Source organism: Lepus europaeus, chromosome 13, assembly GCF_033115175.1.
Source record: "Lepus europaeus isolate LE1 chromosome 13, mLepTim1.pri, whole genome shotgun sequence".
In the NCBI taxonomy this organism is placed as follows: Eukaryota; Metazoa; Chordata; class Mammalia; order Lagomorpha; family Leporidae; genus Lepus; species Lepus europaeus.
In genome coordinates, this window is record NC_084839.1 from 64,105,507 (window position 1) to 64,125,158 (window position 19,652).

General features: G+C 39.5%; 1 protein-coding gene across 1 annotated transcript in view; it reads right to left on the reverse strand.

Moving 5' to 3' along the window:
* Window positions 1-4,830: 4,830 nt before the first annotated feature.
* PPP3R1 (protein phosphatase 3 regulatory subunit B, alpha) overlaps window positions 4,831-19,652 on the reverse strand; it is an 83,486-nt gene continuing 68,664 nt past the window's right edge. Inside the window, exons 3-6 of the mRNA XM_062209561.1 lie at window positions 13,876-14,052; window positions 12,213-12,272; window positions 11,711-11,895; window positions 4,831-5,368 (exon numbers count right to left, since the gene is read on the reverse strand). Of these exons, the coding sequence (XP_062065545.1) occupies window positions 5,321-5,368; window positions 11,711-11,895; window positions 12,213-12,272; window positions 13,876-14,052 (470 nt within the window). The 3' untranslated portion in view covers window positions 4,831-5,320. The remainder of the gene's footprint in view (window positions 5,369-11,710; window positions 11,896-12,212; window positions 12,273-13,875; window positions 14,053-19,652) is intronic.

Genomic DNA, 19,652 nt, shown 5'->3' on the forward strand with positions numbered 1-19,652 from the left:
CCGCCGTGAATCATGACTCTTAGTAGTGGGGGGTTGGTGACTTTTTTCATCAGGTCAAGCAGCTGTACGAACCAGTAAGCACTCATCTTTATACAGATTTTTTTTTAAAGATTTATTTATTTTACTTGAAAGTCAAGTTACACAGAGAGAGAAGGAGAGGCAGAGAGAGAAAGAGAGGTCTTCCATCCATGGGTTCACTCCCCAAATGGCCGCAACAGCCAAAGTTGCACTGATCTGAAGCCAGGAGCCAGGAGTTTCGGTCTCCCATGTGGGTGTGGGGGCCCAAGGACTTGAGCCATCTTCTGCTTTCCCAGACCACAGCAGAGAGCTGGATCGGAAGTGCAGCAGCCGGGTCTCGAACCAGTGCCCATATGGTATGCTGGCACTGCAGGCAGTGGCTTTATCTGTTATGCCACAGCACTGGCCCCTTTATATGGATTTTGTAGTTAGTAAAGACCTCCTTCAAAAGATGTTGGGTAATTTCTTCTTTATAGTAATCATGAAATGGCAAAAGAATGTTTTCCCCCAAAAAAACTTCTGCAGTTACAATAGGTTTTTGTTGTTGTTGTTAATATTTGAAAGGCAGAGTAACAGAGTGAAGGAGTGAAAGATTTCCATCTGCTGGTTCACTGCCCAAATGACTGAACAGCCACATCTGGTCCAGGCCAAGGCTAGACCAGAACTCCATTGTGGTCTCCCATGTGGCTGGCAGGAGTCCAGGTACTTGAGCCATCTATTACCTTCCCAGGGACGTTAGCAAGGAGCTGGATCAGAAGCAGAACAGCCAGGACTAAAACTGACACTCCATATTCAAAGTTTTGACTAGCACGTAGTAGGTACTTTTCTGGGAAATGTTTCCACAGCTTTAATCTGGCTTTCAAGGCACTAGTACTGAAAGGAACCATCACTAGGTAACTATTAATGTTTGGCATCATTTTTAAGGAACTGAGGCCCCAAATTAAGAACATCAACTTGGTACAATCTGTGTTCTCTATTGTTAAAGTAAGATGTTTTGGTATTTTTAAAATTGACTTTATTTGAAAATTTCTTATGTAGGTAACTCTCAGTAATAAAGAGAACAAATACAGTTGCCGGACAGGATTAGTCCCCATGGAGTTGGGGCACTTTTTAGGAGGTGGGTCTAGTGGGAAGTCTTATGGTTACTGAGGATGTCAGGTGGTCATTATTGCAAGAGGGGGGTTATAAAAGCCTGAGCTTGAGAACTGCTGAGGTGCGGCAGGTTGAGCTACCACCTGTGACACCGGCATTGCACACAGGAAAGTCTTCTAGTCCTGACTGCTCTGCTTTCTGCTAACGGGCCTGGGAAAGTAGCAGATGATGGCCTAAGCATTTGAGCCGCTGCTACACATGAGAGACTCAGATAGGTGTTCCTGGCTCCTGGCTTTAACCCGGCCCCCACCTGGCTATTGTGCCCACTTGAGGAGTGAATCAGCTGATGGGATGGGAGATCTATCAAAGACGTAAATCTCTGGTGTGGGGGGAGGACGCCTGAGTTTGGGCTCAACCACTCTTTGCTTCCTATCTTACTATGTGATCCTTCCTTCATGTGCTCCCATAGGCCTCTCTGCCAAAGCCAAAGCCTTCGCCAGGCCTCTCCAACTTAGTACTCTTTATAAATTAGCTGCCTCTTTATAGTAATGGGAAACTAATATAGGTGTATACTCAGAGGTTGAACTGCTGGGTCTTAGGGTGACTAGTATTTTTTGGGAAATGCTGTAGCTTCCATAGTGGCTATACCATTTTCCATTCCCACTAGCAATGCACAAGGCTTCCTGTTTCTGTACATCTTCTCCAAGGTTTTCTGAAAAAATTTTTTTGGGGGAGCATAATAGTGCACCTTAATGGGGATAAAGTGGTATCTAATTGTCTTCAGTTGCATTTCTCAAATCACATATTGATTATCTTTCCATGTGCCTCTTGGCCTTCTGTATAGCTGTTATACTGTTCAAGTTTGTTGCTCATATTTTAATCAGGTGTTGATATATGGTTTGCAAGTATTTCTTACCACTCTGTGTGCTGGCGTTTCACTTTGTGAAGCGTCATCTACTTTAAAGACTTACAAATTAGGTAGAGAGTTGGGCTGGCATTCCCTATATGGGCATCAGTTCATGTCCCTGCTGCTCCACTTCCTGTCCAGCTCCCTGCTAATGGTCTGGGAAAAGCAGAAGATGGCCTGAATCCTTGGGCTCCTGTCACCCAAATGGGAGATGTGGAAGAAGCTCCTGGCTCTTGGTTTCAGCCTGGTCCAGCCCCGGCCATTGCAGCCATTTTGGGGAGTGAACCAACCAGTGGATTGAAGCTCACTTTCTCCTTCTCTAACTGCCTTTCAAATAAATAATCTTAAAAAAAATAAAAAGGGAGATATGACTTTGTGCATCTACCTCCTCAGGATTTACAAGTTTAACTCCTAGGATACCCTAAGGAGCCGCAAATCATTTGCATAGTATCACTAGTGTGCACTTGACAATATGGATGTCCTCAAAAAATACAATCCTTACCTTTTATGTGCAGTGACAAAAGTACTGAAAAGTATTATGAATTCAGTCTGTAAACAGGGCATAGGTTTAATTCATTATTTACTGGGCAGTCACTAAGAGCTAGCTATTCTTCTGGACAACTGGGGCTATCAGTGAACAAGAGACAGATCTCTACCTTTGTGGAGTGGAATGCTTTTTATCCAATAGCCAATTAAGACAAATACACAGACTCACAGAAAAGGATGAATGCTATGGGAAGGGTAAAAAACAAAGTGGGAGAAAGCCCGGATTCATTTGTATTTTAAAGTAGAGCAGGCAGGACATACCTGAACAAAGCCTTGAAGGCATGAGCTAAGATTGGGAAGTCTGAAGCCAAAGGCTGCACGTGCCACAAGGAGCTCAGATGGCCGGGGCAGGGCAGAACAAATGATAGTAGTAAAGGGAGAGATGAGGGCAGGGAGGGGCAGAGGCAGAGTTGTTCTCCAGGGCTTTGTAGTGATTTCCTGTCTCTTACTCAGTGATAAAGCATCTTTATCCATGCCTTGCAGTGAGAGATCCAATACTGCTTCATTGTTTTTTTTTTTTTTTTTTTTTTAAATAAAGAATCAAAACTATGGCTGTGAAAGTCCACCAAAGACCACTGAATACGTTCAAACAAGTTTCAAATATTTTATTTTCTTATTCATACAGTATGAAGTTTTCTAAAGATCCCACAACATGACATATCATGCAGAAGAAAAACTAAACATTCAACATAAACCACCCCATCCCTTCCCCACCCCCCACACAAACTAAAAAAAAAAAAAAAAAAAAAAAAAAAAAAAAAAAAAAAAAGAAAGAAAAAAAAAACAAAACAAAAAAACAAAAACAAAAAAAACCCCAGAGAGAAACCCTCATTCCCCAGTAAGGAAATAATGTTTGCACTATTTTTCTGTAACGCCAGCCAAGATATGCACAAGCAAGAGAAATAGAAAGCATTTGCTAAAATATTTGTAACAAATACTTATGTACAAAAAATTCACAAAAGACTAGTTCCCCCTTGAAGCAGAGCACATGGCAGTTGACACTGGAACAGATCAAACCACTGGCTGGGACTATAAGCCACGTACTGATCCAGAGGAAGAAAGTTACATGTAGTGGAGATTTTCAGTTTGAACATTAACATTTCCAAAGTTTGGCAACATTATCTTTTAAAATTATGCAAATTATGTAAACAAGAGGTACATTTTAAATCGATCTACATGCAAAACTCCATGTCATGCAAGGACACCAAGCACCGGGATTTTTCTCTCACAGACAGAGCCCATGATGTGCAGCACTCAGTTGAAGGAACAGCGATGGCAGGCAGGTGTGCTCACTGTAATAAGATTCATTCACCTTGATTCAACCCGCCCTTTTCCACTCTTGATTATAAAACCAGTTTTTATAGAAAAACTATCTAGGGGAAGACTACTATCGTATAAAGCTAACTGAAACGTTTTCTTCCAGCCAATAGTACCTTTGCAGAAAAGGGAAGGGATAATATCAGTGGTGGAAATGATAACACTACTTTTATCACACACATTTATTAAGTTAGCATCCATTACCAAATACACGGGCAAACCAAGAAAAAAACCATCATGCACTCTCTATGCCTTGTGGAAAAGACATTTAAGAGGTATAAATTTAGATAAATTTTGCTCTTCTGTGGCATATAGATTAGCAAGATTTCTCCCATTTGAATCACAAATATATGTGGGTGTCTAGATACATACATGCACGTTAAATATCACCATTTTTAAAGATTAGCTGCAAAGTCTTGTGCAACACAGAAGGGAAATTCATGGTTCAAACACAAGTTTAATGACAAATTATTTTACCCATGTAATGAAACAAATGGATGTCCTAAGCAGTTACATGATTACTTCAGGTATCCTTCATAAAATAACCCATCAGATAAATCATGATTGCCTCAGATAGCTTCTGGCCTTTATATAGAGAATCACAACTGGTAACATTTATTCGGGGACATCTGATAAATGCAACGGCTCCTAGTTACTAAGTAACAGAATGAAGCAGCCATAGCATTATGCAGTTACTATATGAACACAAGAACTAGCTCTTGGCAGTAGCACTGAACTATACTTTCTCCTCAAGCAGAGATGGATTTAAAGCTGCTTAGAAATGAGACACAGTCCCTAGAAATATATTCGTAGGTATAAATAAAGTTAGACACTTTTGTTACAAAAATGTAATTAAGGTAAAATAATAGGACGTTAACAAATGCTTTGTCAATCTCTCAAAGGAGAAAGCACAGAAAAAGGAAAATAGCTGGCCTAACACCTGGTTCAAATTGTACAATCTTCTATCTATATATAAAACTGTGTGAAATAAAAGTAAGGATGCTGTATGTTCTGCTTGGCACTTTTGTACTCTATCATTTTGTTTCTGAATCAAGTATATTAAATTAAAAGCCAACCTACTACATATATAGAAAGCTACATATATCTATATATAAATATTTACATATGTATATATAGATACTTTCTTGTTATAAAAGATGAAGAAAAATAAATTAAAAAGCCAACCCTTCCCTTTCTCCACCACAATGATATGCTCTTTTCATGCTGCTGTCCTTCAGACTTTAAAGTGCTACACTGAGTTATTGAGAGAGTAAGAGTTCAATAACACTTAGTTGGCTTCATGAGGCTCATGTTGGAAAATGTGGCTTCACAGAGAAAAATACTTCCATTTAAATACACAGAGAGCATTGCTGGACGTCTTGAGCAGATCTTCAGAGATGGAGAAGAAAGCAAAAGTGTTGGGTGGTGCTCTTTGAAGAGTCACACGTCTACCACCATCTTTTTGTGGATATCTAGGCCACCTACAACCTGCAAAGATAGAACAAATCCAGCTTAACAATATTTGAGAAACTACTTTTTAGTTGCTAACCATCTTATCGAAACTATAATTCTAAAAAAACATTATTTGAGCAGTTCAAAAAAACTTTAAATATGCTTCTGAAACTGCTCAAGAAGCATATTTAAAAACAATTTTTTGAATGGTCACCAGTAGAATTTTCATAGCTCCTTTCTCCTAGGATCTAGACTATTTTTCTGTAGTCTAGGGTAAGGGTGAGGACACTTGTTCTGTAAAGAGCCAGACAGTAAATATTTTAGGCTTTGTAGGCCACATAGTTTCTTCTACATTTTCTTTTTTGTTTAAAAAGACAACACTGTAAAAATTGGGAAATGGCATTGTGGCACAGTGGGTTAATTACTGCTTATGATGCCTGCATCCCATACAAGCACTGGGTCGAGACCTATCTATTCTGAACCATCTCCCTGCCAATGTGCTTGGGAAGCTAGTGGAAATGGCCCGTATGCTTGAGTCTAGAGGAGACCTAGATAGAATTTCAGGCTCCTGGCTTCTGCCTGGCCCAGCCCCAGCCCTTGTGGCCATTTGGGGAATAAACCAGCAGACAGAAGATCTCTCTTTCCCTCTCTCTAACTCTGCTTTCCAAATAAATGAAAAATAAATACAAATGTAAAAACCATTCTTATCTCAAACACAAAGAAAAACAAGTCACGGACAGAATTCAGCCTGCTCTGTAGTTTGTTGGGCCCTACTCTACAAATCTAGTATCACAAGATAACCAGATGTTACCATAAAAATTACCCCCCAAAATAAAACATGACCTTCACTGTCAGTCTCCTAGAGGATATTAGAGTTGAAGATGAATAAAATGTCCTGCACATTACTTTTGCATGGAGATAAATATATGTAGATTTATATATTCATATATCTCAGAGAATACTGACATGGTAATCTAGAAGTGTAATCATCTGTTTTATTTTAGGGGGATGTTTTATTAAGTATAACCTATGTAAAGTGAGAACATTAAGTTAAAAATGTCCACATTCTGATGAAATTTCACAAAATGAACACACAAGTAATCAACATTTACACTCTTACCAGAATTTCTCTCTGGCTCCCTTCCAGGCACAGGCCTTCTCCCCTCTTCTTACCTCAAACCCCAGCAACACCCCCAACACACACAAGTGCTATAACCATCATTTTGACCTTTAACACACAGTTCAGTTTATCAGATTTATTTGTTTATATGAGAGGTAGAGTTAGAGAGAGAGTTCTTCCATCTGATGGTTCATTCCCCAAATGGCTACAACTGCTGGAGCTGGGCAAATCCAACGCCAGAAGCTAGGAGCTTCTTCTGGGTCTCCCATGCAGATGCCAGGGGCCCAAAGATTTAGGCCATCTTCTACTGCTTTCCCAGGCCAAACAGAGCAGGATCAGAAATGGAGCAGCCAGGAAATGAACTGGCGCCCATATGGGATGCTGGCACTGCAGGCGGAAGCTTTACCTGCTATGCCACAGTGCCAGCCCCTCTTTTCGTACATCTTATAAAGAGAATCTCTTTAATGCTCAGCTGCTTTAACTCAACTTCGTGAGTTTAATCCGTGTTGTTGAGTACAGTTACATCTATGTTATTTTTTAAAACTTTTATTTGAAAAATCAAGCACAAAGAGCCAATTAATTCTACAAGCACTGTGATGAAAACAGCAGTTCGCTACTCTTTCATTTTAAGCAGAGGCAACCACTTAAAACTTTCAGCTGACTTTCATTGTTTACCTCCAGATCTCCAAATGACACCCCCATGTCACTTTTCCTTAATTTTAAAGCTTTTCCTATTTTCTACTGACTTCCCATAATGGAAGGCGAAGATTTAACTCCCGTGCTCCTCTACCTCTGATTTTCTAACCCCATAACTCCTCACTTGTTGCACCATTCCAACAGTTATCTTTACCTTGATTAGACAGAAACTCAGTCTTACATTGTTATGACTATATCAAATATTGTTAAGAGCCGGCCAGGAAGGCACACAGAGTATGATTACTTATTCTTTTCTGCATATTAATTTTGGTACAGTTGACAATTTTCAGATGTTTTCCTTTGATAAATGTTCTATGAATTTATGATTAATTCAACCCTAAACTTGTTAGATGTATTCAAATATGGGGTTAGCACTGTGGTACAACAGGTTAAGCTACACTTTTAACATCCGCATCCCACAGGAGCACTTGTTTGAGTCCCAACTGCTCCATTTCTTATCCAGCTCCCTGCTAAGCAGTCGAAGATGGTCCAAATACTTGGGCCCCTGGATTGTGTTTCTGACTTCAGCCTAGCCTAGCCCAGTCCTGGCTGTTACAGCCATATGGGGAGTAAACCAGTGTATGGAAGATCTCTCCCTCTCTAACTTTGCATTCAAATAAATAAATCTTTTTAAAAAATACAAATAAATCATGTAATTCTATCCTGTCTGAGAAGCACTTCCTAAGTCTTTGGACCTGTTCCAACCTCACCTGCACTCTAGGTCCATCCTTTTTGGATCTTCCTTCACCATCACCTGGAGTCCCCTGCTCCACCTTGCTTATGTTAGATCCTCTGCTTCCTGGATCCCCTCAACTAGCTTCTTTTTGCACCCTTAATCCATGGAAGCACATCCTCCAAATGGTCTCCAAAAAAGGGCCGCCTTACAAACCTACAGATGACTTCATTTTACCTCTAATGCCATTGAGTTTGTAGGGAAGTTTAGGTTGGAAGTAAGTGTCCCTCAGAATTGCAAAGGCAATGCTCCACCATCTTCTGCTTTCCCATTCTGCTGAGAAACTTCACCATCATGATTCTTGATTGTTTTATGAAGCTCCTCTTCATCCTCCACACTACCACCTCAGCTTGGTAAATGCACAGAACCACTTCTGTTTTGAAATTTCATGACAAGGTGCCTAGGTCCATATTATTTGTTTATACTAACTATGCTAGGAACTCAGCAGGTCCTTTCAGTCAGGAAATATACTATTCCTGGTTTTGAGGTATTTTCTTGATTTCTTTTTGACGATTTTATTTTTCCTTCTGAAACCCCACAAATCCAGATGTCACAACTCTTAAAGTGGATCTCTAAATATAAAGAGCTCTTCTATATATCATCCAATTTTCCTTCAAGAGTCAGTATATTATATCCCTGAGAATAATGACGACAGGATTTCATTTTGCTTTTAAAGATTTTACTGGCTTTGCCTAACCTGCTTCTTCCCTCCTTTTTCTTTCTGTGTTCCTCAGTAGAGGTTTTCCTCCACTCTCTGGTGATCCTTGGTGCTACTTCTGTGGAAAGAACACTTGGACCTCCGTGTACATGATGGGGCTGCTGACTGTAAGCTACACTGGCATGATATATTGGGATCATTTCTTTAAGGAGCTAAGATTTCTCAAGAAAGCTTTCCTCTCTCTGGCCTGGAAAGTGTTAAGTTTAGCTGCCACAGAGTCAGGTCCAGAGCAGGCTAGACAGAGGTGTCAACATGCACATATGTTTATTCTCACTTCATTCATCAACTCTCTCTCTCTCTCTCTCTCTCTCTCTCTCTCTCTCACACACACACACACACACACACACACACTGCCTCATATTTCCCAGCCTACAGACTCTCCTCCATTTCCAGCTAGGATGAATCAATCCATCTCATTTTATTGGAGTTTTAAAAGAAAGCAAAAATAAACAAGTGTTCAACACATCAACTTTCATCCTGTCACTAACATCTAGAAATTCTCTGAAAAAAATGTTTAGTGTTTCTTTTCACGTACTTGAAGGCAGATTGTCAATGAGAGAGACAGGTAGATAGAGACAGAGAGAATGAATCAATGTTCCATTTACTGGTTTATTCCTCAAATGCCCACAACAAACAGGGCTGGGCCAGGCTAAAGCCAGGAGCCTGGAACTTCATTTGGGTCTCCTGGTAGGGGTACAAGCACGTTAGCCATTATCTGATGCCTCCTACAATGGCATTAGCAGGAAGCTGAGTTGGAAAAGTAGTAGCTGGGAAAAAAACAAGCATTCTGATGTGAGATGCGGGATTCCCAAGAAGTGGCTTAATCTGTCGTACCACATTGTCCACCTGCTTCTGAAAATTTTTAGAGTAGATATACAGTATGTAATCTTTTAGGCTAACTTTTCCCATCTTTTTCACTGTCATAGCTTGAGAAGTAAAAAAAAGAACTCAATGAAGCCAAACTTAGGGGCCTGATGAATTTTAGGAAAGTTAGTTTCAAATATAAAACAGACATTTTTCCTCATTCATAAACTATACCCCTCAAAAATACAAAGCTATTTATCACAAATATTAGAAAACAAATTCAAAAACTTAGCTTATTTCTTCAGTGTAAATAATAGCCATATTCCTATGAAAAGTTGTATTTTAATTTCCTTCCATTGACAAGTGATCTTGTATCTGCTACATTTTGTTTACTGACCAAAAGCAGTCTTCATTTATATGCATCCTTTCCATAGCACTTCGTCCCAGAGTTTCCCATTTATTTTGTTCCCCCAAGGCTTGGGATTTCTTCTTTCCTTCTTTTGAAAATGGCTACATCTATGATGCCACTACCGCCTAGTCTCATGTCAACCCTATCACAGGAGTCTGTCAGTGATCTTTGGCAAGGAGGAGAAATGGAAGGGATAGCAGATACGTAGCAGTACTTCCTGGCAAAGGTCAGAATCTATAGTCTCAAATCTATCAAACTCTTCCAAAAAGATGTGATCTGTGCTTTATACTACAGTACCACCTCATTTGGTGAAACAAAACACAAAAATAAGAACTCCCTTATGATGAAAGAAGATGCTAAAAGAATATTAACTTCAGGCCGGCGCCGCGGCTCAATAGGCTAATCCTCCGCCTAGCGGCGCCGGCACACCAGGTTCTAGTCCCGGTCGGGGCACCGGATTCTGTCCCGGTTGCCCTTCTTCCAGGCCAGCTCTCTGCTGTGGCCAGGGAGTGCAGTGGAGGATGGCCCAAGTGCTTGGGCCCTGCACCCACATGGAAGACCAGGATAAGCACCTGGCTCCTGCCATCGGATCAGCGTGGTGCGCCAGCCACAGCGCACTGGCCGCGGTGGCCATTGGAGGGTGAACCAATGGCAAAGGAAGACCTTTCTCTCTGTCTCTCTCTCTCACTATCCACTCTGCCTGTCAAAAATTAAAAAAAAAAAAAAAAAAAGAATATTAACTTCTACTGAAATCACTTCAACTCTTAATACACAACTATCTAAGTCACCTGTTTTTCCCCCGTGTTAAATTGAAAAATAAAAAGAGACAGGAAATCTTCCTATAGAAGTACCCAGTTGGGGCCAGTATGCTGTGGTGTAGCAGGTAAAGCTGACGCCTGCAATGCTGGCATCTCATATGTGTGCCAGTCCAAGTTCCATCTGCTCCACTTCTGATCCAGCTCCCTACTAATACACCTGAGAAAGCAGCAGAAGATGGACCAGTCCTTGGGCCCTTGTACCCACTGGGAAATCTGGATGAAGCTCCTGGCTCCTGGCTTCAGACTAGCCCAGCTCCAACAGCTGTGACTACTTGGGGAGTGAACCAGTGGATGGAAGACCTCTCTCTCTAACTCTGCCTTTCAAATAAATATATAAATTTTGCTGAAAAAAAGTATTCAGTCATAAATGAATGGAGAAATTTCAAAACCTTCTGTTATCTTTGGTTCTACTGTGGCTACTCTTGTATTCTGTGGTAGCGTTAGCATGCAGGCAAAAATCTTTCTAACACATCCAAAAGCTCCTATCTTTGTTGTATGGGAATAATTAGAGAAGAGAAGCTGAGTGGTCAAGTTCCAGTTTGGATGCAATGATTCATAGTAAATCCCTGGATTCACTGAAGAAAGGCAATAAGCTGGGAAGTCGGGCTGTTGTCCCAGCTTCCACAGAGTTCATTTTGTAGGACTTCCTGTTAGTGTCATCACCACCTTCACACAGAGCTTAGCAGGTAAGTCATTTTGTTCCCATGAAGCCAAGTTTCTAGTATTCTCAGCAAAAAATTCATAATCTGTCTTCCTAAAAAGGTATTTTGAAACATGTTTATTTTTAAATAAACCTTAAGATTACAACCTACTTGTAACCTGGAAGCTATCAACAATAAATAAGTTACTAGTACTTCTTTTGGCATCTTATCTGAGTGCACTATATCCTGAGAATAACAATTTTATAACTAACAATTATCAAATGCACACATTTTAAACTGAATATGGAACTTTGAAATAAAAATCACATATATAAATTTTTAGGGCAAAATATCTTTAAGAAATTCCCTTATGTACATAGGCTTTGAAAGCATGTTTTTGAAACATAACAAATAGAAGAACCAGCTCCTTTTTACTTACTGCACAGAATTCCTCAAAGGATATTCTTCCATCTCCATCTTTATCTGCGTTTATTATGGTTTTGTCTACAATTTGCTGTAACTGTGTGTCTTTCAGATTGTTCCCCACCATCATCTTTAACACCTGGAAGAGTTCCCCGTTGGAAATATAGCCATCTTTATCCATGTCATAGATACGGAAAGCAACTGAAAAGAGGAGGGAACATTCATGGCAATTATAAGACAATCACTAAGTGAACACTTTTGAGAAAGGAGAGTAAACTGCCAAACATCTAGAATTATGACTATGGAGATGGCACCTTCCTAAATACAGAAGCAACAAGCAGCAATAACATACAATTCAAATATCCTGTAAGGATTCTCACCGGAAGGTGAAATTTCTGTTATCTCTAAAAATCTGGAATAAAAGAGATCTTTCAGAAGATTTTAAAAGTAGTTTATAATACAGCATGGAATGGTAATGGAAGAGATGGAAAAAGAAGTCAGTAAAGACAAATACTTACACCTCAATTTCTGTTCCTTATCTCCTTTGACACTGAACTGAGAGACTCCTTCAATGAATTCTGAATAAGAGTGAAAATAAAAATTTTCAGTTTTTTGCATTAAAAAATTTACCTTAAAAACTCACAGAGGGTATTTCCTTGCCACAAAATAAATTATTATCATTAGCAGTACTTAAAACTGAAAATGCCAAAGTTCTTCTGACATATGTTTTTTCTTATTTGAACCTGGGATGCTAAGATTAATCAATATGAACAAATATTTGTTTAGTACCACAAAGCATAACACTCAAAAACATATTCTTTATTTAAACTCTTTCCTTTTAGAATATGACTGCAAAAAGGGCTTTAAAAAAAAAAAAAGACTATGGGGTGGGCATTTCAGAGTACTGATTATAGAGTCCTGACTATTCCACTTTGCTCCCTGCTCAAGCCCTTGGGAAGTAGCAGATGATCACTCAAGTACTTAGTTCCTACCAACCCTGTGGAAGACATGGATGAAGCTCCTGGCTTCAGCTTCGCCCAACCAAGGCCACTGAGGCCATTTGGGGTGTGAACCACAGGATAGAAGATACCTCTCTCTCACTTTGCATGTCAAATAAATAAATAAATAAATCTTTTAAAAAAATGTTTAATACTTGTTTCATAATAAAAAATAATTGTGGACTTCCGTTCCAAAATTCAGAATTGGTTAAATGTGCTGGGGGGGAGAGAGGAGGAACTGATGCTGTGATGCAGTGGGTTAAGTTGCTGCCTGTGGCACCAGCATCCTGTATGGGCACCAGTTTGAGTCCCAGCTCCTCCACTTCCAATCCAGCCCTCTGCTAATGTGCCTGAGAAAGCAGTGGAAGATCTCAAATCCCTGGGCCTCTGCACCCACATGGGAGACTCGGATGAAATTTCTGGCTTCTGGCTTCAGCCTGGCCCCATCCTGGCCGATGTGGCCATTCAGGAAGTGTGCCAGCAGATGGAAACTTTGTTTCTCCCTCTCTTTAGCTCTGCCTTCAAATAAATAAATAAATCTTAAAAAAAATATATGTACGCTGTGGGAAGTTCATGACAAAAGGTCATTCTTCTTCATTGCCTGCTAAGCACTAAATCATAATCAGTTTTTGGTCCCTTCAACTTATAATTTAATTCCCCAAATAAACATAACAAAATCCATTATCCCTATAGAAAAGTAATGTTTACTTATTTGTAAATCCAGAATTAAATAAAAAATTATGCATCATTTTAATTTTAAAAGCACCATTGTTTGTAAAACCTAAATTAACTAAAATAAATAAATCTTGTTCTAATATAATGTTCACATCCTAATTACTACTTCTTATATTTTTTAGTGTTGGTCTCATTGTTTAAGTTTCTTCTTTAAATTCAGTTTCTAATATTGTAAATTGTCCTAAACTAAGATTAATCTTCTAAAAACAAAGGAAATACTAATTCCCTCCATTTTGTAGACTACCCTAAAAGACAACTTGATCATTTATGAACCAAAAAGTAAGGATCTTAGTTCATTAAGGTACAATATCCAAAATTTTCAGATTTTAACATAATTTATAAGATTACCAAGGATATATTTAAGAAAAACATTTTCCAATTATTTTTATACATAGAGCCAGCACAGAGGTTGTCTAAATTGTCATTTAAAAAAATCTTACTTTCTTACCTTTAAAGTCTACTTCTCCATTCCCATCTGTGTCAAATATATCTATTACTCGCTGTACCAAAGGATTCTGTTGTAATTCAGGCAGAGACATGAACTCTTCCACACTCAATGAACCAGAATTGTCCAAATCAAGTTTCTTAAATCTCTTTCCTAGCCTTTTAATTTCATCAGCATCAACTAAAAGAAAACAAAAATAGCAAGATTAGGAAGAATGATTTTATGATGTTCATGGGGAAAAAAATCCAGTGCTGATATTATAATTTCCAATTTAATCAAAAGAGTCAAACACTGTTGATAAATCTCTTCTTCTAATAAAGAAAATGCACGATAAATCTATCAGTTACCTTTCTGTTTGTATGTACCTGCCATAATACACACCAAACTGTATGCTAAGTGCCAAGATAATCTGGGACAACACTAAGCTGATCATGGAGGTCACACAAGATATTCTAGTACTGCGGATGCTAAGCTGATCACAGAGGTCCTAATAGACAGGATGAATCAACCTCTCTTCTGTTCCTAAGCACTTGTATTTCATTTTTCTTTTTGAAATGTAATTCACTTTATCTCCAATAGTTCATTGTTCAGAGCACATGGAACATTCAAGTTTCCTTCCCATTCCAGTTGTGTTCCTTGAATACAATATTGCCAGTTACTTGAATGTTTTTCCAAAGATACCTTCTGCAAGCATAAGCAAGTAAAACATGAGTTTCAGACTCAACCAAAGACATCAAAAAGTAAACAGCATTTTCAACACTTTAAAAGGGGCAGGGGGAATAAACAATTTAAAAAATGGTGTGCATTAGTAAGTACACAATACAAATTCAGAATCAGGCCTCTTATATATTCTTGAAAAAAATTTAAGTCATTTTATTCTAAAACAGACCATTTTCAGGCTTTCAAAATCAGACTAATTCACATAAATAACTGATCATGGCTTAACAGAAATAACACTTAGAAATAATTTAATCCAGGGGTCAGTGCTGTGGTGCAGGTTAATGTTCTGGCCTGAGGTGCTGGCATCCCATATGGGCGCCGGTTCTAGTCCCGGCTGCTCCTCTTCCAATTCATCTCTCTGCTATGGCCTGAGAAAGCAACAGAAGATGGCCCAAGTCCTTGGGCCCCTACACCCACATGGGAGACCGGGAAGAAGCTCCTGGCTCCTGGCTTCGGATTGGCGCAGCTCCGTCTGTTGTAGCCATCTGAGGAATGAACCAGTGGATGGAAGACCTCTCTCTCTGTCTCTGCCTCTCTGTCTTTCAAATAAATAAAATCTTTTTTTTTTTTTAAAGGCACTTTTTGTATTCAGTTTTTCCATACCGGCTCATCAATTTTTACAAAATTGATTTCTTCTTTCCCTTTTTTGTTTTTTTACTGATGTCTCCTTTATTTTTTCTTCCCCATAAAATTGGTTTCTACAGACACAAATATATTCAAGAAACTACCTCAAAATATGAAGCACAAGCTCCAGTTTAAAGCTCGTTAAGTGACAGGCTATGGTGCTTAATATGTGTCAGAATTAATTTTGCACTTAGTATTTTCATGATGCTTTATTTTAGTACTCTGTTGAACAGTCTACCTTATCCATGTTTTCCCCAGACCTATGATTTTGTACCTGTGAGTTTGGTTATTTTATTTTTTTTAAGAGGCAAAGAGACAGAAGCAGTCAGAGAGATTATTATTGATTGGTTTACTCCCCAAATGCCAGCATGACGAGGCTCAGGCTAGGCTGGGAGTCAGTACTGTCATCTAGGTCTCCTACATGGATAGCAGGGACCCAACCACTTGAGCTATCCCCTTGCTGCCTCCCAGAGTCAGAACATTAACAGGAAGCTAGCCTGCACTGTGGCTCACTAGGCTAATCCTTTGCCTGTGGCGCCGGCACTCCAGGTTCTAGTCCTGGCTGGGCGCTGGTTCTGTCCCAGCTGCTCCTCTTCTTTCTGTCCGTCTCTCTCTCTCAAGGTCTAACTCTGCCTGTCAAAAAAAAGAAAAAAAAAAAAAAGAAATCCCAAGTCCTCTCCCTTCCTTTTACATAAAAATCCACTTCTGATGTATCAGTTGGGAAGGAAGAAAGACCTTTCTCTCTGTCTCTCTCTCTCTCTCTGTCAAAAACCAAAACAAAACAAAAAACAGGAATCTGGATTTGGGAGTTAGAGCCAAGACCCAAACCCAGGTTTCTCCAGAGAGGACAACTTAACAGGTAAGCCAAACACCTACCCCAGCCTTTGAGATTTTTCAGGAACACATATATTGAACTGTATCATAAACATCATTACATTGCTTTAATGAAAGCAACACACACACATATACTTAAAATAATCTATTCAAAAATTCAAATATACATTTCATGAACACAATGACACTGAAAATTTTTCATCCTTATATTACAGATCATTTCTTCTTTAATGAAATAGATAAAAATAAAGTGTTATAATAAACGTAATTTCTCCCATTTTCTATAATGAAATTAGATGGCCTTACTCTTGGGATGGGGTATAGGAGGGCTAATGCAATAAAAATACTACAAAATTTTTTGCCGTTGCTTATTCATTTACGTGTATCCTCTACCTCAAAGCAGAAGCTACAACCTTTTTCATTGGTGTTCTGCACAATACATTTAATAGATGCTCAATACACGTTAAGCGAATATTAATAAGTGTTTTACATTCCAAAATTACTAATCAAATGTATCAATATTGAATATAAAACTCTGCTTATCTAACCTGACACCAGTCAGTCAAGCATTCAGAGGAGTTTCTCAAAGTTAATAGTATTAGCCAAACGGGGACCCAGTCCATAATTAATTTCACATGTATATATTGGTGAACTATTTTCTTTTTGCCATCATAGTTTGCCTCAGTTTGCAGAAAAGGTGGGGGGGAAATTGAACATAAAATCACTAAAGTATATTATAAGTAGAAAAGGAAAGACAATGCCTCTCCAAACAGTAAGTGGATGAATCAAGATCATTTCCTCTAGAGTATATCATTAATGGAGAGAAATAAGAAATGTAGCACCATAATATTTATGGAAAATATCAGATTCTACTTACTGAGGCTGAGACATGAGCAGTAGCTTAAAAAGTTGTCTATCAAAGAAGCTGAAATTGAGGCACCTGAAGGATTACATTTAAGTTCAGGAAGACATCATTCCACAGTCTTCATGAATGAATAGTAGTAGCAATATTGGGGAATACTATAGAGGGATTATAAGTCACCAAATAAAAATACTTAGGTGAACCCATCCTTCTTCACACTGCCAAAGATAATCTCTCTACACGGTAAATTCAGCCAAACTGCTAGTTCCTGTGCTTAATTGTCTAGTGGATTCCTTATGTAAATAGGATAAAGTCTAAAGCCCTAGATATTATTTAGCCTTCATTTAACTTTCCACCTTATCTTTTCCCCATTTTAATACAGAATAAATTCTATAGCTCAATTTCCCTATAACCCCTTTGCTGGAATGTCCTTGCTTGCACTTGCCACTTTTAAGACTCCTAATGATTTTTCTCAGATCAAACGGAGGGGTCTTATTAATAACCATGTATTTTATAGTTGTAATATTAATTCATTCTGTGGCAAAAGCCATTAAAATAATATTTCAAATCTATTTACTTCCTTTTGCTTTAAATATCTTAGAAAATACTGCAACATTATTGATAGCTGTTCTGGATGAGTAGTTATGATTTTTCTCAGGGCAAGGCAACATGCCTGTGAACACATTTACCTTGAAAATAAACAGCTTCTTAAAAAGCCCCTAAGGTACAATTTGAAGGCAAAGAGCTATCTAATCTTTCCATTCATCACTATTCCTACAAACCCAATGAAGCTAAAACCCATCTTGAGATTCTTTATGCCAGTAAAATGTTAGGGATATAATATCTCTTCTCCAACCACTTCTCCATCTTCTCCCTTCTTTCTTTCCAGTAAGGAATAAAATAAATCACATACAGGGCCTGCGCTGTGGCACAGCGGGTGAAGCCGCCGCCTGCAGTGCCGGCATCCCATATGGACGTTGGTTCGAGACCCTACTGCTCCATTTCCAATCCAGCTTTCTGCTATGGCCGAGAAAAGCAGTACAAGATGGCTCAAGTCCTTGGGCCTCTGCACCTGCGTGAGAGACCCAAAACAAGCTCCTGGCTCCTGGCTTTGGATTGGCGCAGCTCTGGCTGTTGTGGCCAATTAGGGAATGAACCAGCAGATAGAAGACCCCTCTCTCTCTCTGCCTCTCCTTCTCTCTCTGTGTATCTCTGACTTTCAAATAAATAAATACATTAATTAATACAATAAAATAAGTCAGACACTAAATACTCAGTACTTACTGGCTAACTGAGGGGCTGGCTGCACAGTTTAAAGAGTCTATACATAAATATCCAGTGTATTTAAAAATGGCCAGATTGGAAGCCAAGTCATAAATATTTTGTAAAGCCAAGATGTAGGGCCAACATTATGGAGCAGCAGGTAAAACAGTGATAGCATCCCATCTGGGTGCTGGTTCGAGTCCTGGCTACTTCACTTCCCATCTAGCTCCCTGCCTATGTGCCTGGGAAAGCAGCAGAGGATGGTGCAAGTGCTTGGGCCCCTGCACCAACATGGGAGACCTGGCAGCTGGCCATTGGGCCACGTGCAAAGTGACGCAGCAGATGACTATATCTCTGCGTTTCCCTCTAACTCTGCCTTTCAAATAAATTAATCTTAAAAAACAAATAAAGCCACAAAAAAGCTAGCTTTCAAAAACAAATGATAGGCCAGCGCTGCGGCTCAATAGGGTAATCCTCCACCTGCGGCGCCAGCACACCCAGTTCTAGTCCTGTTTGGAGCGCCAGATTCTGTCCCAGTTGCTCCTCTTTCAGTCCAGCTCTCTGCTGTGGCCCGGGAGTGCAGTGGAGGATGGCCCAGGTGCTTGGGCCCTGCACCGGCGTGGGAGACCAGGAGGAGGCACCTGGCTCCTGGCTTCGGATTGGCAAAGTTCCATCCCTTGAGGCCATTTGGGGGGTGAGCCAATGGAAGGAAGACCTTTCTCTCTGTCTCTCTCACTGTCTAACTCTGCCTGTCATAAAATAAATAAATAAATAAATAAAAAAAACAAACAGTACTTCTAGGCATTGAACAAAGTGACTTAATGAGTTGTCACCAAACAACTTGAGAAGTAGTTATTCAAGTACTTACACTTCCCAGCACTGTACACTAGATGTGTTGTAGGATATTAAAATACTAAACAGTATTTCAATTCTTGAAATTCAACCCTTATCAATCTCCTACAAATCAGGCATAGATCTTGGAAACAATCAAACCCATCTACCTAGCACCATTAAATATTTTCAGAAGTTCACAAACGATCTGAATTTAGTATAAATTCCTACTTCTGATTCTACATGTAAGGGGCAAGCATTTGGCCTAGTGGTTAAGATGTGCACATCCCATGTAAGAGATCCTGGGTTCCACACCCAGCTCTAGGTCCTGACTCCACCTTCCTGCTAATGTGAATCCCGGGAGGCAGCAGTGATGGCTCAAATGACTGGATTCCTGCCACCCATGTGGGAGACTCCTGGCTCAGATCCAGCCAGGGCTGATTCAGGTGTCTGGTAGTAAATCAGAAGATTGAATCTCTCTCCCTCCCTCCCTCTTCCTCTTTACCTCTCAAAGAGGGTTGGGAGGGATGGGGGTCATGGCTGCAATGAGCCTTCAGCTCTCATCATCGAAAAACAAACAAAAGGGATCATTTTCTGTACACTTAGGATTGTACTCCCTTAAAAGAGATGGACAAGGAAAAACAAA